This window comes from Asterias rubens, chromosome 19 (genome assembly GCF_902459465.1).
Source record: "Asterias rubens chromosome 19, eAstRub1.3, whole genome shotgun sequence".
Taxonomy (NCBI): Eukaryota; Metazoa; Echinodermata; class Asteroidea; order Forcipulatida; family Asteriidae; genus Asterias; species Asterias rubens.
The window spans coordinates 4,556,906-4,579,149 of NC_047080.1; the positions used below are offsets into that span (position 1 = coordinate 4,556,906).

General features: G+C 39.6%; 3 protein-coding genes across 8 annotated transcripts in view; 2 read left to right on the plus strand and 1 right to left on the minus strand.

Annotated features, from left to right (window-relative positions):
- Window positions 1–21: 21 nt before the first annotated feature.
- On the plus strand, window positions 22–10,175 carry LOC117303276 (gem-associated protein 4-like). The gene is made up of 14 exons (XM_033787436.1): window positions 22–603; window positions 1,139–2,138; window positions 2,529–2,625; window positions 2,748–2,829; window positions 3,138–3,320; window positions 3,626–3,733; window positions 4,369–4,521; window positions 5,234–5,603; window positions 6,286–6,407; window positions 7,167–7,245; window positions 7,568–7,650; window positions 8,000–8,198; window positions 8,385–8,518; window positions 9,602–10,175. The coding sequence occupies exons 1-14, from the start codon at window positions 169–171 to the stop codon at window positions 9,902–9,904; spliced, it is 3,348 nt and encodes a 1,115-aa protein (XP_033643327.1). The 5' UTR covers window positions 22–168; the 3' UTR covers window positions 9,905–10,175.
- Window positions 10,176–10,228: 53 nt separating this feature from the next.
- On the minus strand, window positions 10,229–14,116 carry LOC117303278. Its single transcript, XM_033787437.1, has 3 exons — window positions 13,400–14,116; window positions 11,987–12,088; window positions 10,229–11,366 (listed from the first exon to the last, which is right to left on the minus strand). The coding sequence occupies exons 1-3, from the start codon at window positions 13,868–13,870 to the stop codon at window positions 11,295–11,297; spliced, it is 645 nt and encodes a 214-aa protein (XP_033643328.1). The 5' UTR covers window positions 13,871–14,116; the 3' UTR covers window positions 10,229–11,294.
- Window positions 14,117–14,587: 471 nt separating this feature from the next.
- LOC117303097 (DENN domain-containing protein 1B-like) overlaps window positions 14,588–22,244 on the plus strand; it is a 35,451-nt gene continuing 27,794 nt past the window's right edge. For all 6 annotated transcript variants that reach the window (XM_033787179.1, XM_033787182.1, XM_033787181.1 and 3 more), the window contains exons 1-5: window positions 14,588–14,694; window positions 19,626–19,690; window positions 20,507–20,600; window positions 21,203–21,316; window positions 21,625–21,694. In XM_033787179.1, the coding sequence (XP_033643070.1) occupies window positions 14,678–14,694; window positions 19,626–19,690; window positions 20,507–20,600; window positions 21,203–21,316; window positions 21,625–21,694 (360 nt within the window). In that variant the 5' untranslated portion in view covers window positions 14,588–14,677. The remainder of the gene's footprint in view (window positions 14,695–19,625; window positions 19,691–20,506; window positions 20,601–21,202; window positions 21,317–21,624; window positions 21,695–22,244) is intronic.

Below are 22,244 nucleotides of genomic sequence, written 5' to 3' on the forward strand. Positions count from 1 at the left end.
AAGAGCCATGAACAAGATGGCGGCGCCCACTGACCAAATCAAAAAGTAACTCCGCTGCAATTTCAAACAGGTTTTTACTACATTTCATCACATTAAACTTGCAGAATAAATTACTGAGTTGACGCCTAACACTTATGCTTACATCTCAGCTATAATCTGTTGCCTTCTATGATGCATTTTGAAGCTGAAATCGCTCTTCTTCAGAGCAGTTTTTATTGCTTTACCGACTGCACAAACAAGGCATTGCCGTTGGAACAGCGGGTAAACGTCAACGCTGTGTGTCACGCAATAACAGAGGTAGTCCAAGGTCTGGACAGGGATCGGAGCGACGGTGAGCAACTGCACTGGCACTTCAAGCTTCATGCCATCTTACTTTGCAAGTTGCTTAAGAAAAAAAATAAGAAAAAATGCAGAAAAAACAGAATGGCAGAAGAAGAAGAGAGAAGAAAACCACATCCACATCCTTCGTTGACATCTGATAATGTTGTCGACTGTGCAATGAAGGGTTTTGATGGAGTTATGAGAGCGATACCAGATTGTGTTGATCTTGATCTCTACCTTGCAGTAGCCAAGAATTTGGAATGGGGACATCTTTGTTCACAGGTACAGCATACGTATTGTATCTGTTTTTTTTTAAACAATTGTCACATCATCCACATCATCTTCAGTGTAACTTGAAATTACGTGATAATAGTGAGTCCATGTAATCATACATGTACTGTCAAAACTGATGCTGAGTATCTAGTCTAGTAAAACAAGCCGACAACTGATGGCGCCTGATGACAACTGTCAACAGTATTAAACCATTGTTAATTAAATACCTATCTACAATGTATAAAAAAGAGAGTCATAAATATCCAATCATTCATTCTGTTCAAAACATTGTATATCAACTTAACTAGGAAAACGTTCCGAAGGGAGGAAATACAGGCACTGCATTAAAATTGTATTTGTAGTTGATCAAAACCTTTAGTCAGTTAAACATTTAGAGCACTTTTATTACTATTTATTATGAATTTGCATTAAGGCTACACATTGTTAAAGTAATTTATATTTTTAGAGAACATTGTTTTATTGACCCATCGGACTTGAAATTTCCTGTTTTACAAAATGAAATTCCTTTCATTCAACAACGCAGGTACTCCTCTCCCTTCATAGGGAAGTGGCCAAGGTGTTGCTTCAAGACATCTCCTCAACCTGCATCTCTGAGGGTCATCAGGAGTTCCTCATGAGTATCCTGATAAGTGTTCTCAGGCAAGTTCATCTCGACACTAAAAAACCTGAAATTCGCACCACAACAAACAAACCATCATGCACTGCTGCTGATGGTACTGGAGCTCTTCAACTAGTCATGTCTACCTGCCAGCAAATCCTCACAATGAAATCCGAGATTACCAAAAAGACAATGAGGTCTGAGGTGATTGAAGCCTTAAAGGAATGCCTCACCAACCTAGTCCAAGAATTGTTTCCAACAGAAAGACATCCAGAAGTTAACATTACAGATCCCACAAAACATTCAACAAAAGCACACCCATTACTGTCACTACTAAGTACAGGCTCAAACTGTCTGAGTGAAGTTTACTCTCTTCACCAAATCTGTTCAACAAATCTTGGAGATCATCTTGGTTCTTCTCCTTATAAAGAGGAAGTCAAAACTGCATCACTGGCAGACAGTAGTAAAGAGGAAGACAGTACAAAGTCTGTAAACTCAAACTCCTTACTAATGGCTGTGTCGACTTTGGTTTCTACTTTACGAGATATCCTACTTGAAGACTGGACTGACTTCTTCACGATCCCTTCTTCAGATGTCTTACTCTGTGAGGAAATGGCATCTTCAGTCAGTAACATTCCTCACCCACCGCTTGATGTGCCAAATGAGATTGCACGACTGGGTAGGAGTACCTTACAGTCACTTCAGAGGCTTGGACATCATCTTGATCAGCTGCCACTTGAAACCACACACTCAATTCAAAAACATTGTGATGATCTGATTGGCTATATCTCTGGTCAGCTGGACCAATGGGGAGATGTAGAGGATGAAATGACGTCAGCTGGTTCAGCGACTGATACATACAGTAGAAACACATGGCTGGAGGAAGCTATTGGCAAGGTGGATGGAAGATTAAATGAGTATGAAGGTTGGTTCACACTATCGTGCCTGATACTGCATGGAGGCAACAAAGGCGATTGCCTGCATGCCCTCTGGCCATTGCCTCACTGCCCTTGAAATGCTTCAGTTGAAATTTACAATTTTCCCATGGGTGCCATTTACCAAGGAGAAAATGCCTTGGTGCCTTTGCCCTTTTTCAAAACAGAGCATAATATATTAAATTGGGGTTGAACTATTTTTTCAATTTCTTTCTTTGAAGGTGCAAGTCGGAAGCCATACAACTGTTGGCTGCCATGTTGACAGGGATTACATTTAAGTTACGATACACCCAGGGGATTACCTTTTGCTATTTCACGTATCAAACTTTTATTGTTATTAATAAATCAAAATTAAGTCTTCCATTTTAATTTGCTTTCAGATTACCTTGGTCAGCTTATGTCATCCCATGACCTGTGGGAGGAAGAGTCATGGATAGAATGTCTAGAAAGGAACACTGCCATTTTGGCTAATCCAAGGTGTGTACTTACCCATAATCAGTTGTGTTGCTCATTGTTTTTTTTTCTCATTTCAAGAATAAAGAAATCACTACGAGTAGATTTGACTGACAATGATTCTGTTTTGATTTGGATACTTACAGGTTTGTCAAACAGCTTATTGACATTGTCATGGTGATGGATCAACAATATTTTTCTGAGGGTATAATTCAGAGAGTTTTAAAGGTGAGAAACAGTCCTGGGATTTCATCTTGGAAAGGGCAAAGCCATTTTCATGTTGAAAAGGGCACTTCCTTTGGAAAATCTAAAAAAAAGTCTGTGGGAAATTTGTGGAGGGGTATCTAGGCCAAGGCCTCTGTGTAATTCCAGGCCTAGAGAAAGTAGAAAAATTGTGTCAAATTTCTAGCAGTCCAGTCGTGTCCTGTGCAGAAAAACACGTCAGGCGGCGTGAAGTGGTTAATACGAGTAACAGTGGTAAAAAAGCTTAAATAATTCACAGTGATTTCTTCTTCTTCCGCATGTACTTTGTGTAGGTCTTCCTTGGAAGCTACGCACCTCTGCCGTTCTTGCTTCAGAACACACTCCGGGATCATCTTTGGACTCAGTCTGCCGGAGTCACCATCTTCACCAGACACCCCGTGCAGAACGTAGACCATGAGTTAACCTCCCTCTTTAACAGACTGGTCGCCTTGGCGCAGGGTCTGGAAAACACCGAGGTCAGAGTTCAACTAGCATTTTGTAATGTGGGACCTAAAATATGGTCATTCTATATCCCAAAAGTTCCATTGTAAAACGAGTGTAGATTTTCATCTTTGAAAGGGCAAGGCCATGTTCATTTTGTGCACTTCCATATCATTTAAAAGTCTGTGGTAAATAATTGAAGGGGCTCCAAGGCCAAGACCAGGGCAACAGAGGTCATGACGTCTGTTGCCCTCATCTAATACCAGGCCTGTACTGACACAACATCATGACCTTTTGGCACTCATTCATCGGTTTCTTGTCTCGTCATCTTTTACAACAGGTTTTCCAAGCGTTATCCTGCGTGGCCATACAATCTCCCACTAAAACCTTACATCAGGCTGTCCAGAGAGCAGTTTCTAATGCATCAGTATGCCAAGCAGTCTGTCAGGTAAGAAAGAAACATTGCCTTTTTAGCAGGCTTCCAAATAACCAACGGCACCCACAGTAATTGCTTAAAAGGTGCCCTGTGCTTTTTCTGTGGTGCCCTGTCCGAAGTTCCATTACAAATTCCTCATAATAAGCAGGATTCCTCATGCTTGGCAGGATTCGGACCCACAACCTTGTGGTTGCAAGTCCTGCAGTCTAACCACTGGTGCACCTTTAGTTAAAGGGACGGTACACGTTTGGTAACTGTCAAAGACCATTCTTCACACTCGGTGTATCCCAACATAAGCATAAAATAACAAGCCTGTAAAAATTTGAGCTAAATTGGTCAGCGAAGTTGCGAGCAAATGATGAGAGAAAAAACTCCCTTTTTGGACAGTTTTGTGTAAATTTCAGATCGGAATAAAAGACTTCTGGCTAGAAGTCTTTCATTATTTTAGTGAGAAATTGCTTCTTTCTCAAAATCTATGCTACTTCAGAGGAAGCCGTTTAATTTTTCACAATGTTTTATACTATCAATAGCTCTCCAATGCTCGTTACCAAGTCAGTTTTTAAGTTAATATTTGTTTAAAGTAACTACCCAATGTGTACCTTTAACCATGGTGCACACTCAAACTTACTTTTTGTATATACATGTAGGTTTTGCAGGCTATGCCCTCACTGGCGACCTTCAAACTTCATGGAGATCAGTGGCCATTACTGTGTCACCTCATCCTGGAAACTGGTGGGAACCTGTCAACTTCAACAAATGAGGAAGCAAATCTCTTACAGCTGGTAACCACACTACTGCAGGTGAGATTGCCATACAAAAATAGAGTGTCAGTGCATGTCTGTGCACACAATAGAATGTCTGGGCGAATACTTTTGACAGCCGTCCGTCTGCCAGCAAAAGATTGAGGGATCAATGAAGATGTTTGTGTTCCAATAATTCGTGTTGCATGTTTGTGTTGCGATATATCCATGATGTCACTCGACGTGAAGTGGTTAAACAGGATTTGAAGGTTTGTTTTCAGTGAGTCACCATTTAAAGGAACACGTTGCCTTGGATCGGTCGAGTTGGTCTATAAAAAGCGTTTGTAACCGTTTTTTTTATAAAATGCATATGGTTGGAAAGATGTTTTAAAAGTTGAATACAATGATCCACACAAGTTTGCCTCGAAATTGCGTGGTTTTCCCTTTACTGTACGAACTAACATGGTCAGCCATTTATGGGAGTCAAAAATTTTACTCCCATAAATGGCCGATCGTGTTAGTCGATGAGGTAAAAGGAAAACCGTGCAATTTCGAGACATGTTTGTGTGGATCATTGTATTCTACTTTTACAACATCTTTCTACCCATATGCATTTTATAAAGAAACGGTTACAAACGCTTTTCAAAGACCAACTCGACCGATCCAAGGCAACGTGTTCCTTTAAAGATGGAATTGGGAGGATTACCAGGTATATGGCCAGCGTAGTTTTGGCTACGTATTGCTAACACTGCGATCTATTTTTCTATTTCAGCCGTACAGACCGTTTCTGGATCCACTAGGTCCATTCTGGATGCCACCAGTTCTTTCTACTCGAGCAGTTTGCCAAGTGTGTGTTTTGCCAAATCTTGAAACCTCTCCACAAAATGGTGGTCGGATGGACATATTGACAGCTTTGAAACTACTTAAGGAGTTACTGAACATAAGAGACAATTCTGATGCGATGATAAACGTCCTAGGATCGTCACCGTTTCCCATCATGCTTTGCCTTTGTGACCTCCTCGATGGATGTCATCTTCTATGGGATGGTGTCGTCACGGCAACACAGAGTACTGATATGAAGGAAGTTGTGCTTTGCCTTCTGGGAAGGATTGCGAGAATCATCAAGGAGAAGCATAATCAAGGTAAGTAATGGACCAGAGGAGTTATTGACTGGTTATGAGAAATTATTGACTGCCCCAGAGGGCTTTATCACATGTTATGGACAAGCTATTCAGTGTTTTTGGTGCATATTAAGTGATGCGGAACTAGTGACCCCAGAAAGAATTGCGAGAATCATCAAAATCAAGGAGATGCGTGATCAAGGTAAAGTAATGGCCCAGAGGAGGAGTTATTGACTGGTTATGAGGAACTAATGTCTGTCCCACAGGGTTTTAGCACCTTCAATAGACTAGCTTATCAGTGATTTTGGTGCATATTAACTGATGAGGAACAATCTCAGGAAGAATTGCATGAAACATCCAAATCAAGGAGATGCCTGATCAAGGTGAAGTAGTGGTCCAGAGGAGGAGTTATTGACTGGTTATGAGGAACTAATGTCTGTCCCACAGGGTTTTAGCACCTTTAATAGACTAGCTTATCAGTGATTTTGGTGCATATTAACTGATGAGGAACAATCTCATGAAGAATTGCATGAAACATCCAAATCAAGGAGATGCCTGATCAAGGTGAAGTAGTTGTCCAGAGGAGGAGTTATTGACTGGTTATGAGGAACTTATGCCTGGCACACAGGGCTTTATCTAATTTCATGGACTATTTTTGAAATTATATCATATCTACATATTTGGGTACTGTTATCTTTCCCAGGCAATAACTGCGCAGAACATGGGGTAGCCTGGCTCTTGAACCGTGTCTCTGTCACACTACACTGGACGACATCTCTTTATGTGAATGAGTTAATGTCAGAGCTACTGCCTCAGCAAAAAAAGGTGAGGGGAGTGTTATTTCTGTCAAAAAAAGAAATTCATAAATACCTCAGACAGTTTCGCTATTCCTATTGGTGGAGAGTGCGTCACGTGGGGGTGTTTAAACCATTGATAATGACCAGTGTTTATAACGGTTGTCCGCGCTAGTCTTGATGCAAGACGTTTCATGTTACGGGTGATGCAGGCGCTGTCGGTGATTTGGCCACGCTGTGTGTGAAAGGAAAACCAGCGAATATGCACCAAGACTATACGCGCATGCGCACGAACGGAACCGGAAAACACGCGTGTACGGACATCGTACATGCCATTCAACACGTATACTAAACATACCATGGAGGTGGAAACATACAGAGCTCAAGCACTCGGAAACGGATAAGTTTTACAGTGTTTCTTACTTTATTACGCATTTTAACCAAAAAGGTATTTATGAATGGGAATCAAAGTGTGTTGAATCGGTTTTCAACTAGTGGTTTAAACCCACCGAGGCCTGGTTCTTGATAATTTACCTCGACTTCGTCTTGGTAAAATTATCAAGAACCAGGCCTCGTTGGGATTAAACCACTAGTTGAAAACCTCTTCACCACACATTGAAAATAAAAAGTGATGTTGCAAAAGAGCCTTGCAATCAAGCCCGTTTTGTTTTGCATCCCTGCAGTGATTCCAGAAGAAAGTCCCAAGTGTTAGCAATAGATTATCAAGAATCTCTTTTTTCTCAAACTTTGAACTCAAACTAACTTTGTTTTTTCGCCTCTGTTTTTAAAGACTATTCCAGAGTGCTTGTTCGACATCTGCAACTTCCCTGATTCTTCCTGGTATCCTGTAGCATCTGATGACACTTCAAGTAAGCCACTCTTGTCTATCTATAAAGAACAAATCAAAATTTAGTGTAGAGATGGCGTCTGGCGATTTGAGTAAAAAGGGTTGTCTACAATTTTAAGAGGCTCTGATATAAGATTGCTGTATTAAGGCATCCTTCGATCAATAAACTCAAATACCCCAAAATAATTTGAGCAAAAACAAGCAAGGCACCAATTTTAATAGTTTGCATTTTGTCCTTACCACCTTTTTGAAATTGGTCCCAGAATGATGAATTTCAATTTACCCGAATATAAGTGAGTTTAAATGTTTGTATTTCATTAACATTCTGAATCTCTCTTGTGTAGGAGCTCTACCTTTGGTCGAGACACTGACAGATTTACTACAGTGTAGTCGAGTTTCAGACAAAATGGTTGACATTTTGGTCCAGGTAAATATTTATTAAAAAACTGTTTACATATTTGCAAAATTTGCTTTCTGCAGTCAAAGGCGTGTAAACAAAACAGGAACCATTAAAATCAGGAAAGTTGTTGTACTTGTTCATGCATCTTTGATTACTCCCATAAGGAAACCAATTATTTAAATTTCCCTGTGAAAGCAAAACAAAAAAATATTATAACCAGGAGTTTTTGTTTCATGTTTTTTGGATAACTCCTATAAATAAACCAATTTGTTCAACTTCTTTCAGAAGCAATAGTAAAAGAAAACATATTTGTTTGCTTTTTTTGAAGACTGTCAATTTCATTATGCGTTTTTTATTTTGACCTTGTTATGTTTAGGGTCTTCAAGTGAAGGAGATTCCCCATCAGAGTTTCCAAGAGGCAATCACGCTGGCCCTTGTACAGGTGTTGCCCCACTGCATCATGGGAGAATGGCAATGCATCATGGGAATGCTGAAGCAACTTCTAGCCAATGAGATCCTCTGCGTGCCGTGCAGCACGCAGTATTTGACAGAACTTCCTATGGTGAATATTTCAGGTATTGAGCATGTTTGTGCAACTTTGATGACTAATTGAGCCCAAATTATCACAGGTGTGTTATTTTATGCATTTGTTTGGATACACCAAGTGGGAAGACTGGTTTGTGACAATGAGGGGCTTTGACAAACTTGTTCGGTGCCTTTAATTTTATTGTTTTATTTATTGTTATTTTGTCCGTTTGCAGGGTTCAAAGTTCACCTCAGCCTTTCTCAGCTGCTTCTATCGGTGATGCAACTTCTGACCAGCCCCTGCTGTCAAGACTGGGCAACCCCACAGCTTCTCCATCATGTGACCCGTTGCCACGTTAACACCATGCAGGTAATAAAACGGCACCACTGAAGTGGTTTGTAAGCACCATCACTTCAAAATCATCACGCCATCAGGCAAACTAGGGTCCATGTTGTGGACCAATTTGACAAAGTTCTTTGGCACACAAAAATGTGAAGCGATTTCCCTTACCTCAAAAAAATAGTTACTAGACAAAATACTATGCCATGTGTAATTTGTGGTTCCCTACGGTTGACCTTATGAAGTTTCTGTTGACGAAGCTCTGTGCAATTTGACTTTGACCTGAGTGAAATTACACTCTGACACAAGGAGCCATTTATGTGTAAGATTTGAAGATTGTCTGGTACAATGACGTGCTTGATCACAAGTTACTACTTAAAGGCAGTGGACACTATTGGTATTTGTCAAAAACTAGCCTTCACAGTTGGTGTATCTCAACATATGCATAAAATAATAAACCTGTGAAAATTTGAGCTCAATCGGTCATCAAACTTGCGAGATAATGAAAGAAAAAAACACCCATGTCACACGAAGTTGTTTGCGTTTAGATGGTTAATTTTGAGACCTCAATTTCTAAATCTGAGGTCTTGAAATCAAATTCGTGGAAAATTACTTCTTTCTCGAAAACTATGGCACTTCAGAGGGAGCCGTTTCTCACAATGTTTTATACCATCAGCCTCTCCCCATTACTCGTCACCAAGAAAGGTTTTATGCTTATAATTATTTTGAGTAATTACCAATAGTGTCCACTGCCTTTAAATTAGAATTCCTCAGACAAAGAGACAGTTGCTACAATGTATGTCACATAATTAGGAGCAATATTTTGTAGGGTTACGTCAGAAATGGTGAACAGCTATATGTCACAATGGTACTAGGGTTTGCTCATCTGGAGGTTGCAAAGGCTTGCCCCTAACCATTTGACTCAGCAACTGTCTGAGGAATTCAAATGTAAGCGGTACATTGCGACTTAGCAAGTCATTGGACTAGACATTATTCTAATTTAATTCTAAAAACGACTCATTATCATATGTAGACCAACGCTTTTCGAAAGTTATTTTATAATCTTGACTTCTTTCAGTATCTTTTTTTCCGTTTTATCACTTTCTCAACCAGAGTTTAACCCCTGAGATATTGACCTCTGACCTTCACAATGAATCAGCGAGCCTGTTTGTGATTGGTCAGTTCTTTTGCCACACATGCGAGGTGATCAGTGTACTACCAACACATGAACTGAAGGAACAAGTTTTCGTCTTGACATTGCAGTTCATGTCACATCTGGAGGAAATGATGAATCATTCAAAAGATGTAAATCAAGAGTGGACTAATCAGAAGGCACTATTGGAACTTGTAGCCAATCAGAAGCTAGCAGGGGAGCAGAAGAAAACACTTCTTCAAAAGATCACCAATATATCATAAATACATTTTTTGGTTGAACAAAGAAACATCAACTAGTTTGGGACTTGACCCGATGACCTGTACCAACTCTACAAACTGAGCTACATAACATGTATCTAGCCCACTGTATGGCGAATTCCCTTTTTTTGTCAATAGCTTTGTTTGGTGGTGCTAGTCAGAAGACATACAACCTAAAACTGCCATGTAGCCAGGGATCACCCCCAAGTTTATGATACACCATGGGAAGCGGCAGCAGATGCAACTTAAAGTTTCAAATATCAAGTATAAACACAAGGGAAAATGACTGGGTAAATTTTAAAATAACTGGGGTTGATCGAAGGACAATTTATTTATAATTTGGGTTATAATTTCACCCCAAGTTAATCTTGCATTGTTTACAACACAATCTGACTATAAAAACAATAAAAGAAAACGGTCATGACACATACTGTAATTTTACTTTATTTTTTTATTGAAAACAGCTTTTTTCCAGCTCCACTGCAACTTGGTAAATTTTACCTGAAAATATTTTGATTACAATAAATAAAACAACACCTGAGAAAGTACAAAGGACCAGTAAAAGCGAGCACTAAAATCTGAGATTGAAAATGGTTGAAATTGTTTAAAATTGCTGAAATTGTTTTCAAGGGTATGCCGGCCAGACTACTTTATGGATACATTGGAGGTAATTGCCTCCATTTCCCCTGGCAGTTGCCTTGCTGCCCTGTGAAATGTTCCTCTCAAAATTTACAATTCCCTCATAGTGACGCCCTTTACCAAGGAGAAAACTCTTTGGTGCCCTTGCCTGTTCAAAAACAAAGCGTCAGGTCTCGGTAGAACAATTAAATATTTGCAAAACATGAGATAACAGAAAATACACATCTGTTACAGTATGGCAACATGTATTGGATTTACTGTGGAAAACTGTAGCCAGTATCAGTGTTGGTTTCAAGATCCTTCTATCTGCGTTTGCATCAGCATTTTTTCCATCAACAGAGGGCGCAATTTACTTCCTCCATTGTATGACTATACAGCTGTACATAGACAAGATATTTCAGAATAAAACCAGTTGTTTCTGTTAATCAATGAATGTTTGTACCCTGTTTCTTTTTCCCCGAGTGAAAACCCACACTTTTAGATTAACGACTTCCTGTCCCAACAGGTGGACTTGGAAAGTCCGTGGGCGCCGGGTTTTTTCAAAACCTCATGCCCCGGTTCGAGCTCCGTTGTCAATTTGGAACAAACTGCACATTTTGTACTGGAGCCTATGCCAAAGTTTTGAAAAAGCCCTGGGCTCGATTTCACAATGTCCATCTAAGGATAATTGTCCATAACCCCCCCCCCCCCATAAAAATACAAATCTTAAAATAAATTTGAACACTTGAAATTGGGCCCTGATCTTGCAACTGGTTCACACATAGAAGGCAGTGTTGAATGTCTTTGTTCGATACCTTTCTAGAACATTCACATGACTGTATGGACACTGCAAGAAAAAACACACCAAGAAAGAAAATTAATAAATATGTACCGGTACTCCATATTGAATTGTAAACAATTCAAAAAACTGGGAACTTCCTCAAAAGTTTGTTATTGCCATTAATTTTAAGAGTGATTATAAAGCATACCTTCCCTTTTAAATGAATGATCTGTATCGAATAATTAAAGGCAGTGGACACTATTGGTAATTACTCAAAATAATTATTAGCATAAAACCTTACTTGGTAACGAGTAATGGGGAGAGGTTGATAGTATAAAACATTGTGAGAAACAGCTCCCTCCGAAGTGACATTGTTTTCGAGAAAGAAGTAAATTTCCACGAATTTGATTTTGGAGACCTCAGATTTAGAATTTGAGGTCTCGAAATCAAGCATCTGAAAGCACACAACTGTGTGACAAGAGAGTTTGTTCTTTCATTATTATCTCGCAACTTCGACGACCGATTGGGCTAAAATTTTCACAGGTTTGTTATTTTATGCATATGTTGAGATACACTAACTGTGAAGACTGGTCTTTGAGTGTTTGACAATTACCAACAGTGTCCAGTGTCTTTATTTGCTAAAATGCCAAACTTTCGTCATCTGTCGATGTCAATTTCATACTCACATGTCGACAACAACTGCCACAGCATTTGCCCCTAGCGATGTGATAGGGCTGAGTCAGAACGACATATCCTGTACTTGGATCTGTGTAAGAAACTTCTCCAGCCTGTTACCATGGAAAACAAGATAACACAATTTAGCTATTAATACAGTAACATAAACTCTTCAGGAATTGTGTTCGCCTGAAGTGCCCCATTGGGTAGATACATGTACAATTAAAAGCAGATGTACCCAAAAGACCCAATCAGTTCGCCCAACTGTTCGTCCTAGTGTTTTCATGGTGCACAGAAACCGCTGAAAATCATTAAGAAAAAGTGCTTGACCAAGAAACTGGGGAGCACTTTTTCAAAAAAAGTTGACATCTGTGGCCGTATGTTCAACTACTGGTATGACTGCAGGATGTCAAAGCTTTTTAATAGGAGTACAGTGCCCCAGTCCTATAATAACAATTTAAAAAGCAGATGCACACAAAAGACCCCATCAGTTCGCCCAACTGTTCGCCCTAGTGTTTTCATGGTGAACAGAAATTGCTGAAAATGTAGAAAAAGTGCTTGACCAAGAAACTAGGGAGCACTTCTTCTAAAAAAGTTGACATTTGTGGCAGTATGTACAACTACTGGTATGACTTCAGGATGTCAAAGCTTTTTAACAAAAATGACAGTGCCCAAGTCATATAATAAACAAGAGTATCTGTGACAATCGTACCCAAAGGTTCAAGCAGCAATCAGGTCTACTATAGATACTGACCACAACAAACTGGAACCATAAATAAGGGAATTAAAGGGTAGCGACGAGTTCTTACAGCACGGCCGTTTACAGCTGGCAGGGTCGAAGTGTCGCATGATAAAGGCCCTAGGGCGAACAGCTGGTCATTATCAACCGTTTAAACACCCCCACGTGACGCGCTCTCCACCAATGAGTAGCGAAACTATCTGGGGTATTTATGAATTAATAATAATTAATTCAACAACTATTGTATTAAAAACTAAAATAGACTCCATAGACCTTTTCGCCGCAAATGCTAATTGCGCAAGCGCTAACTGTAAAATGAGGTGATGCTGGTCTAGCTAGTGACCGCTAAAGTAAAGCTAGACCAGGCCCCTCATTCCACACTCAACGCGCACGTACTGAGCCGAGTATCGTCACACTATCAGAAAGTTCAAACATCATCCTCACTTATAGCTATAGGCAAAAGGAAGCAGACGTTCCCATTGGACTATACTACAGTAGTTGCGATAACGTAACCCTCCTCCTGACGGCCGCCAGGAGGAGGGTTACGTTATCACAACTAATACTAGGTATGCTCTTGTAGTAGTGTGATAGTGCACGACAAGCGTTTGTGTGTTTAATGCCAGCAAGGGGGTCTATTTACAAACTACATCAACCATGCATCAACTAAATTGCACTATTTTCGTACTTCGCAAGCCTCCTTATGTAATCTGTAAATGCTCCTCTCTTCTGTCGTTAATTTATCCAATGAAACTGCTGCATCATCAACGACGGAAGTCAACGGCATAGAAACAGAAGATGAATTCCTTGAAGACGAATTCCTGGCAGACCGATTCCTAGAAGACCGATTCCTAGAAGACGAGTTACTAGAAGACATTGAAGAAGAAGATCCTCCATTGTCTTTATTTTCTTCATTGTTTCCATCTTCCTTTCTCGGTGAATTCTGTTCCAAGACTTCGCTGTTCTCTGCTACCATTTTGCTCTTAGTTCTGATTGAAGACATTTTTACGGCGAGATTCGACCTCATCAGTTTAGATCTGTTCTTTGGAGCGGACAAACTTTTTGGTCGAGCAGCTGCTACATCTTGGAAGAAATATCTACAGAGTGAAAGAGGATGCCAGCTCTGCATCAATTTTGATAGAAACTGACAACGATGCATTTCATAACTGATAAAATGTATTTCAAAATTATTGACTCTGAGTCAAAAGTGTTTTGGCAGAATTACTCCTATTAGGTAGAACACTGGTTTCTGTCTGTAGAAGCTTGTGGGAAATCAAGATGGTTAAGATGGTGCCGTCCGGATGGATGGGAGGGACCGGTGGAAGGACTACTTCTACACGAACAGCTGATCGATTGTAATTTCTTAGTTGCCTTCATTCATTGGCCGTCGTTTTGATGTATGTGACGTTTGAGTACGTGTAAAGGCCGAGTTATAGTCGGTCGCGCGATGGTCGGGCGTCGGAAATCTAGACGCGCGATTATAAAAAGACACGGTTTTTAAGCCTCAGTCTTAGGATTGCGCGCAAGATTTCCGTCGCGCGACCATCGCGCGACCGACTATAAACCGGCCTTTACCCAACCCAGTTCGTAATAAAATAGACGACTGTTTTATGCACGCAGTTTTTGACATCGCGAAACCATTCTGGAGTGGGGGAGGAGGTAAAGTTGGTCATTTGGAAAAGCGGGAGAGGAAAATATTTGCAAAAATTCAAAACAAAAAGTTAAATTTAAAAATGATTAAGTCTGAAAAAACTTGTCTCAAATTTAAATAAATAGTAATTGAAGTGTTTTAGCTTCCTTAAAAAAATAAGTTGTTCCATCCATCTAATAAACGCCCTCGTATTGGACCATACCATTATCGTACAAGTCGAACAAAATGGCTGACAATATTGCGGAAAGGATGTGGATAAATAACTAGTTCACTGACGAAAGGAAGTTGCAATTTTAACCCTTTAGGACCCGCAACATGGGCTGCAGACTAAAGTAAGTCATCTGTCATAAACTAAACTTGTTAATAATGACCAATTAGTGGGGAAAAATATTTCTTTGTCTTGGTTTTAACAGTTGTTTTTCCGCACTTTCAACATGTTCAAGAATAAAATGTGTTGCAATATTGGCCGTCTACTGTCTTGGTGGGAGGGCGTGCTAACTTGAGTTTCAGCAATCATGGTTACTGACTTTCCATGGTTTCATGGCTGTTGACTGTCACTTGCTTGAATTGAAGTTTTAAAAAGGCAAATGACATGTCATTGTCCCCACTGTCGGTGTCATTGTCATGGAATGGGTGTAAACTAAAAGTGTAGTCTCAGAACCAGACAGGCATGACATTTTTTGACAGGTGATGTTGATTTTCACTGACTGACACAAAACCAAGAAAGACACAGACAGGACTTGTGTTTTTGTGGTGTGATGTTGACACAACACAAGTGACACAAACAGTAGTGTCAGTGAGTGACATGACATCCCTAGTCCTTACTAAATATGCTTGCCCCATCAATAGTGCCAAACGCTGGACTCACTCCGCTTCTTGGCCCGGATAACTTTCAGAATTCAGTATGCACCACCACCTTTTCACTAATTTTTACAAAAAGGAATATCTCATTTGAGGTAAATTAGTCTATTTTTCATATCAAATGAAAAAGTGGTGGCTCTTATGGAATAATTCTTTGAAGAGAAACCATTTATGCCTAGATTTTTCCCCAGTTGTCACTTACCTCAGCTCAGTCAATAAACTACAATTACATGCACAAAAGTATTTTGCAAATGTGCATCCTCCTTACGTAGGCTTTAGTTAGGTGTATTTTATGAACAAAATCAGAGAAATGGAACAGATCAGAATTTGTAACGACCCGCAGATGATGTTAGCTATTGCGCATGCATGCTGACATGACAGACAGCCCTGTGACCTTTGTGAATAATTGGTTGCACACACCAGACTGGATCCATCATATCTGCTGTATGATGAAATATAAGGGAAAAGTTTCCGTATCACGCCACCAACTTTTCATTCAACATGAAATAATAAAGTATCTAATTTACCTGAATGAGATATCTCTTTTTGTAAAAATTAGTGAAAAAGTGGTGGCGCCATACGGAAAGTTATCCAATATAAGATTACATACACAAGCTAGTAATATACACTGGTCGACAACATACAAATTGTATGCCGATTCGAAGAAAATCTTTTTACAAGTTACTCATAAATCGAGGAATATATGCTCTACGACGTGTATGATGCCCAATTCCGCGCTCTCGTGGTTGGGTTCATCCAAGGTGAAAGGGGGAGGGGAATGTTTTTTACCCTGACCCAACCCCAACCTTCCCCCACCCACAATTAACAATCCCAACCCTAACCCTACCCCTACCCCCACCCTACCCCTAATCCTACCCTAACCCTACCCCCACCCTACCCCTAACCCTAACCCAACCCTATATTCTAACCCTATCCCTACCCCCAAACCCTCACCCTGATCCCCCCCCCCTAACCACGCCACTGTAATATGCATGGTTGTGGCAAGGAATTGTCGTTCGTATCTTCCAAAATCATCACAAGAATGCTCTGGCAAGTTACACAGTAGGGCTCTTCAATAGGCAAGATAAATACAAGTAGAACAAATTCCACAAAGCCTTGTTTTAATTTAGTGGTCCTGAAAATCCCACAGTTTAAAAAATCCTATGAAGAAGAAGAACACTGATTTCAGTAAATAAATAAACGAGTAAGTAGCACACAGGTCAAGCTAAGAAGTTGGTGTTTACTACTTGTACTACATTTAATGTTTACACAATTTACGCTGATCTAGTGTAAAGGTTTGAGCCTAGTGATAACATAACCCTCCTGCTACGCCATCGGCAGGAGGGTTATGATAAATCGCAACTAGGTTGAGCCCTGTCTAATAAAGCACATTCAGCATTCATAAATACCTAAGACAGTTTATCCATTCTGATTGGTCGAGAGGGCATCACGAGGTGTTGTTTGAACGGATGATATAACACCAGTAAAAAGTGTTATAACATGGGCGTGACACGCGCGCTTGGACCTGTGCGTATAAGAAAGTTTCTTCATTCCTATTGGTTGAGAGCAACGGCCAGGACAGTTGTGCCACATCACGCGATACGCGGTACGCCCACATCATTCCCTTATAAGGAATTGTTTACCTGATCGGGCCGAGGGCCTAACCATTTCATTACTGGAGGGGTGTTGTGTTGAAAGAAATCATTGAATAATTATAATTTTTGCATTTATTTTACCTTTTGACCGAAAAGGTATTTATGAATGGGAAATAAATTATCAAGTCCAGGCCTCAGCGCAGGTTTAAACCACTAGTTGAAAACCTCTTCACCACACATTGATTCCCTTAATCATAAAGTTATAGATTCCAATGTAAAAACACGATGGCTGGCATACATGCACGCAAACTATGAAAATGAATAAAACTCATGAGCCATGACCAAATGGAATGATTTCATTGTTAATTCCACAAATGCAAAGTTCATATTTTTGAAAAGGGTTCATAAATTTTTATGTGTTCTATGATTGCAAGTCAGTAGTTCATTGGTAGTTCATTTTTGGTCAAAAATAGTTATGAAATGAATGAAAAGGTAACAAAACTCCAATTGACCACTTTTAACAGCAGAATTACTTGCAATAAATCTTAACTTTACTGCCTGTAGGCCCCTTTATTGTTTAATAATATAACAATCAGCGGAAAAGCCAATTCGTTTTTCTTGCTTCTGATCCCTGGCTATTCTGCAGTTCCAGATTGAATAGCTTCTGACTGGCACCCCTCCCCCCTGAACAAAGATGTTGGCAAAATAGGGAGACCACAAAACTTGCGTCTACATGTAGATAATGGTAGTTGCCAGCACGTTGATCTGGAGGTCATTGGTTCAAACCCCACTCTAGGCCAATTTTCTTTGTCCAATACCAGCATGTTAAAATTGAGTTACAGGTTCAAGTCTCCCTAGTAAATATTGTAATTGTTCAACCCAAAATAATAAAGAAAAACAGTTTATGTTTTCTTTCATTTGTCATGACTTCCACCTTCCGTATGGCAAAATAATTAGCAAACAAACAATGCAGTTAATGAAACGTTGCATTGCGGTGAGACTAGATCAAATGGGAAGTCTGTGGTAAAATTGTCAATTGTCATTACGCTTTAAAGTTTAAATTAGTCAGATCAATCAATTGCTAACAACTCACTGTGTATAGACCGTATTGAATAACCCCGTTTTTGCTAGGAAAGTTGCCATCTTGTTCAGTGTAGGGCAAACCGTATTTGCGTCTACACGCGTACACCAAAGAAGCACGCAGCGTTCCCGGTTTGATTTCTAGGGCACAAGCACACGCACACACACCCCCACGCACACGCTCGCAGACGCCATCTTGTAGGGCAAACATTTGAGCGGTGACGTCATATTCAATACGGTCTGTTGGTGTTTTTATTTGTTGGAATCAAGTCATCGCTAACAGCTGCAATTTAACACTTAACTGGCGGATGAGGCCTCAATTGGTATTACACTACACAGTATGTACAGATGGTTTTAAGTTCCTGTTAAAGGCAGGGTCAGGCATCAAATTAACCACAGCATTGCCATATTGGTTCAAGACTCTCCTGTTATTAATATCTCTCCATTGACCGCTGCCACAAGAAGGTAATGTACTTACACTCTCATCGTGATAGCAGTTCTCGGGGTGATAGCGATCTATGGAGAGAAATGTATACAAAATCAGGGGAGGCTTGAGCCAAGGCTACGTGTACAAATACAATTGCTGTGGTGCCCTGGGCTTTTGCTTTACTCAGTCACGGTATTCTGTTTTATGACTTTTTTTCCATTGGGAAAAAAAAACATTAGACCCCGTTTCTTTTCTGTTCACTCTCACAAAAATGAATTTAGCTGGCATTCAGCAAGTGTTTTCATAATTGACTTCCAATTTGAAATTGTACTCTAAGAACTTCCTGTTTTTGTCTTGAGAATCAAATGACCTACTTTGGTTTCAACCCAACTCCATAATATTAACATAAAATCAATGCAAAATGTGTAGTAGTTACAATGACATAATGTATTTATAATTTATGTGATGAGAGTCATAATTTTTGTAAAATATTGATTGAAATGGTTTGCCATTTACATGTAATGTACGTTGTAGACTTCCCCTGTACATTACATGCGACCCTTCAAGTCAGTTTTCTTCACACCACGCCTTGGGTATTACATGTACACTGAGGCCATGGCAGGGCTGTATGCTTCGTTTTTGAAAGGGCAAGGGCACCAAGGCATTTTCTTCTTGGTGAAGGGCACCCTATGATGAAATTGCAAAATTGTACTGGAGCATTTCAAGGGCACCAAGGCAATGACCAGGGGACACGGAGGCAATCGCCTTCGTTGCCTCCGTGAATAAAATAAATCGATATAGCCCAAGCTTATACACAGTAGGTACATTGTGTGTACGTTCACAATGTACATAATGTGGACATGCTGGGAAGTGAGGTATTTTCTGACTCATACTGAAATGTATCTTTAGGGATGTACGTATGTAAGTGATAGTCAGTACCTATACAAGTGCATGTCATGCTCTTAATCTAAAATTTGAAGAAGAAAAAATAAATGAATGCTTGAATTGTGCATTTGTGAATATGTGTGCGAAACAAATTTGAAACGTTTATAAAAGACGACTGTGACTATATGACTATGAGAAAATTATTTAAATCGTGTGTAATTTTGCATCATATAAAATACTAAACTGCAGTCGAAAGAAACTTTACAAGGGCACCAAGGCAATGACCGAGTGGCATGTAGGCAATCGCCTTTGTTGTCTCTGTGAACTTGTATTGGGCCTGGATTGGTGAAAAGGAAATGTGTAAACTTGACAATTGTTCAGAAGATGTTTGCCTTTTTTTCTCTCTTATTTCTAGGGAGAATCCAGAAGGCCTTTTTGTCGCATTCTTTGAAGTGGCTGCCCCTGTTGATAAAAAGTCGGGTGAGTGCTATCAGGCTTTTTCTCAAAACACTGTGTACAATGCTAAAAAACAATGCAAGGCTTCATGCTTCGCACTCCAAAGCCTCCCTCCCCCTTGCCAACCCTGGAGAACACTGATTGTTGGACAACGTAACATTGTACCCAACATGTATGACGTTCACAAGTTTGTATTATGAAAAAATTTCCACTCGGTGCACTAAGTACATACATGCACAGGTTCGTTCATTGTAACTTTCATTCATGCCGTTCACAATCAGGAAGTCAATCTGATGTGGCATTTATAAATAATGTTGTACAATGTACACGGTATTATTGTTCCCAGGTCCTCACAGGAAGTAGTTTTACATGAAGGCCTACATGTAGTTTGTGTATACATCAGGCAACTATTTCTCAAGACCTTTCCCAATTGCAGGATTTTCTCAAAACATTCTTGAGCATTGAGATTTTTTCTTGAAAGAAGTAAAGCAGGTGCAAAAGAGAGAAAGAAATAGACCGCATTTATCAAAACTTTTGAATGAACAAAAATTAACAGATTATTGTAAAAAGTCTATCTAATTGTCTTTGTAACACTAACAGCTTCAATGTACCTCTTATAAACTTGATGCTTGTCTTGGTGGTGAGAAGTTTCTGTTCCAGAAAAGAAAATACCCAAACAGAATCAAACAAATAAACAAAACAAGGCCCAAACAGAGGGATTCAATTTTTTTTGTTTTATTTTTCATGACAGCTGCTGGACAAGGATGTTCTATCATTTTGAATTATCATTCTTATTTGTTCTAACGCCTCCATCCCTTTCTGGCTCGTTCGTTTTTCTAGCTCCACAGATCGTATCCCAGTTCCCGGATGATTTTGTCGACATTGGTGTAACCAAAGAGTTGCCAAAATTCTGTTTCCCCTGTGACCTCAGTAGGTGAGTTGACTTAATTAATGTTCAAGCCGATTATTAGAACAGCTTTAAAACCAAACTTGGGGGGCTGGTCTCAATAAGAAATATGATAACAAAATTCTTCGGTCTGTTAGACCCCTTGCATATGACATTACAAGTTCAAACATGTCAAATAGTGCCCTGACTGAAGTGCATGTAAAGCACCTAATGGGCCCTGGCACTACATAAGCGCCGAAGTGCGCAGTAAGCAGCGCCATGCACTTGGGCCCAGGGTCCAATTTAATGAAGCCTGTAAGCACAAAAAATTGCTAAGCACAAACAAATTTTGCTAAGCAAAGATGGGTAACCAGCCCGAATAGCATCTATTTACCATTGCTGCCAGTAGTACCCCACTCACTTCTTTTGCTTAGAAAATAAACTTGCTAAACAGAACTTTCTGCGTTAACAGCTTTATGAAATTGGGCCCAGATCATTCAAATTGTTAGTAATCATTAAAATTGCAGGCCAGCTAATGGCATCTATCATGCAAAACAGCATGAGCGATATTGATGGCTCAAACAGTAGGAGGGTTAAAAACAATCATATTCATATTAAAAACTCACAGTAATTTCTTTTCTATTTTACAGGTATAATCCAGCAGGTCAGCATTTTACGTTTGTACTGACGGGACTCGACAATAAACAGAGGTTTGGGTTCTGCCGGCACCCGCCTGGCGCCAAAACATGTCTATGCATTCTAAGGTGTGCTATTCTTCCTTTTCTTTAATCCCTCCTATCTATTACATTGTGGATAATTTTGCGAAGAAACGTATCTCGCACAAAAACACTGTGTGTTGTGTGTTCAACCAAGCTATTTTAAGATATTTTGAGATACATCATGTACTTGTTCAACATTTTGACAAATTCAAACTTGAAAGTAATAAAAGTGTTTTTTCAGGAGATACAATGTTCCTGCAGTGACGTTAGTTTTACAACCTCTTAACTCCCATACCAGTTTGTTCTGATTCTTTCTTACCGCTTGTTTGTTTTCTGGTTTTACTTTTGCGTAGTTACTTGCCATGGTTCGAGATATTCTACAAAATTCTCAACCAAATAGCGGAGCTCAAGCATCATGATAATGTAAGTGCTGTCTCTTTTAAATCTCAATAAATTGTTATCAATTAATTGTATATCCTGGCTTGTCATGGCCGAGTGGTCAAGTGCACTTGATTCAAGCTCTGGTGTTTCTGACCAGAGAAGGTACATGTTTGGTAAGACCAGTGTTCTCACTTGATGTATTCCATCATTTAAGCATCAAATAACAAGCCTGTGAAAATTTGGGCCCAATTGGTCATCAAAGTTGCGAGAAAATGATGAAAGAAAAAACACCCTTATTGGACAAATTTGTGTGCTTTCAAATAAGAATAAAAGACTTCTAGCTAGAAGTCTTTTATTATTTTAGGGAGAAATTACCTCTCTCTCAAAAGCTACGTTACTTCAGAGGGAGTCATTTTCCACAAGGTTTTATACTATCAACATCTCTCCAATTCTCAATACCAAGTCAGTTTTTAAGTTTTTAATATTTGTTTTGAGTAATTACCAAAGGTGTACCTTCCCTTTAAGATCAAGTCACTACTCTTTCATTCCCATTCATAAATGCCCTTTTGTTAAAAAGCATAATAAAGCTTGA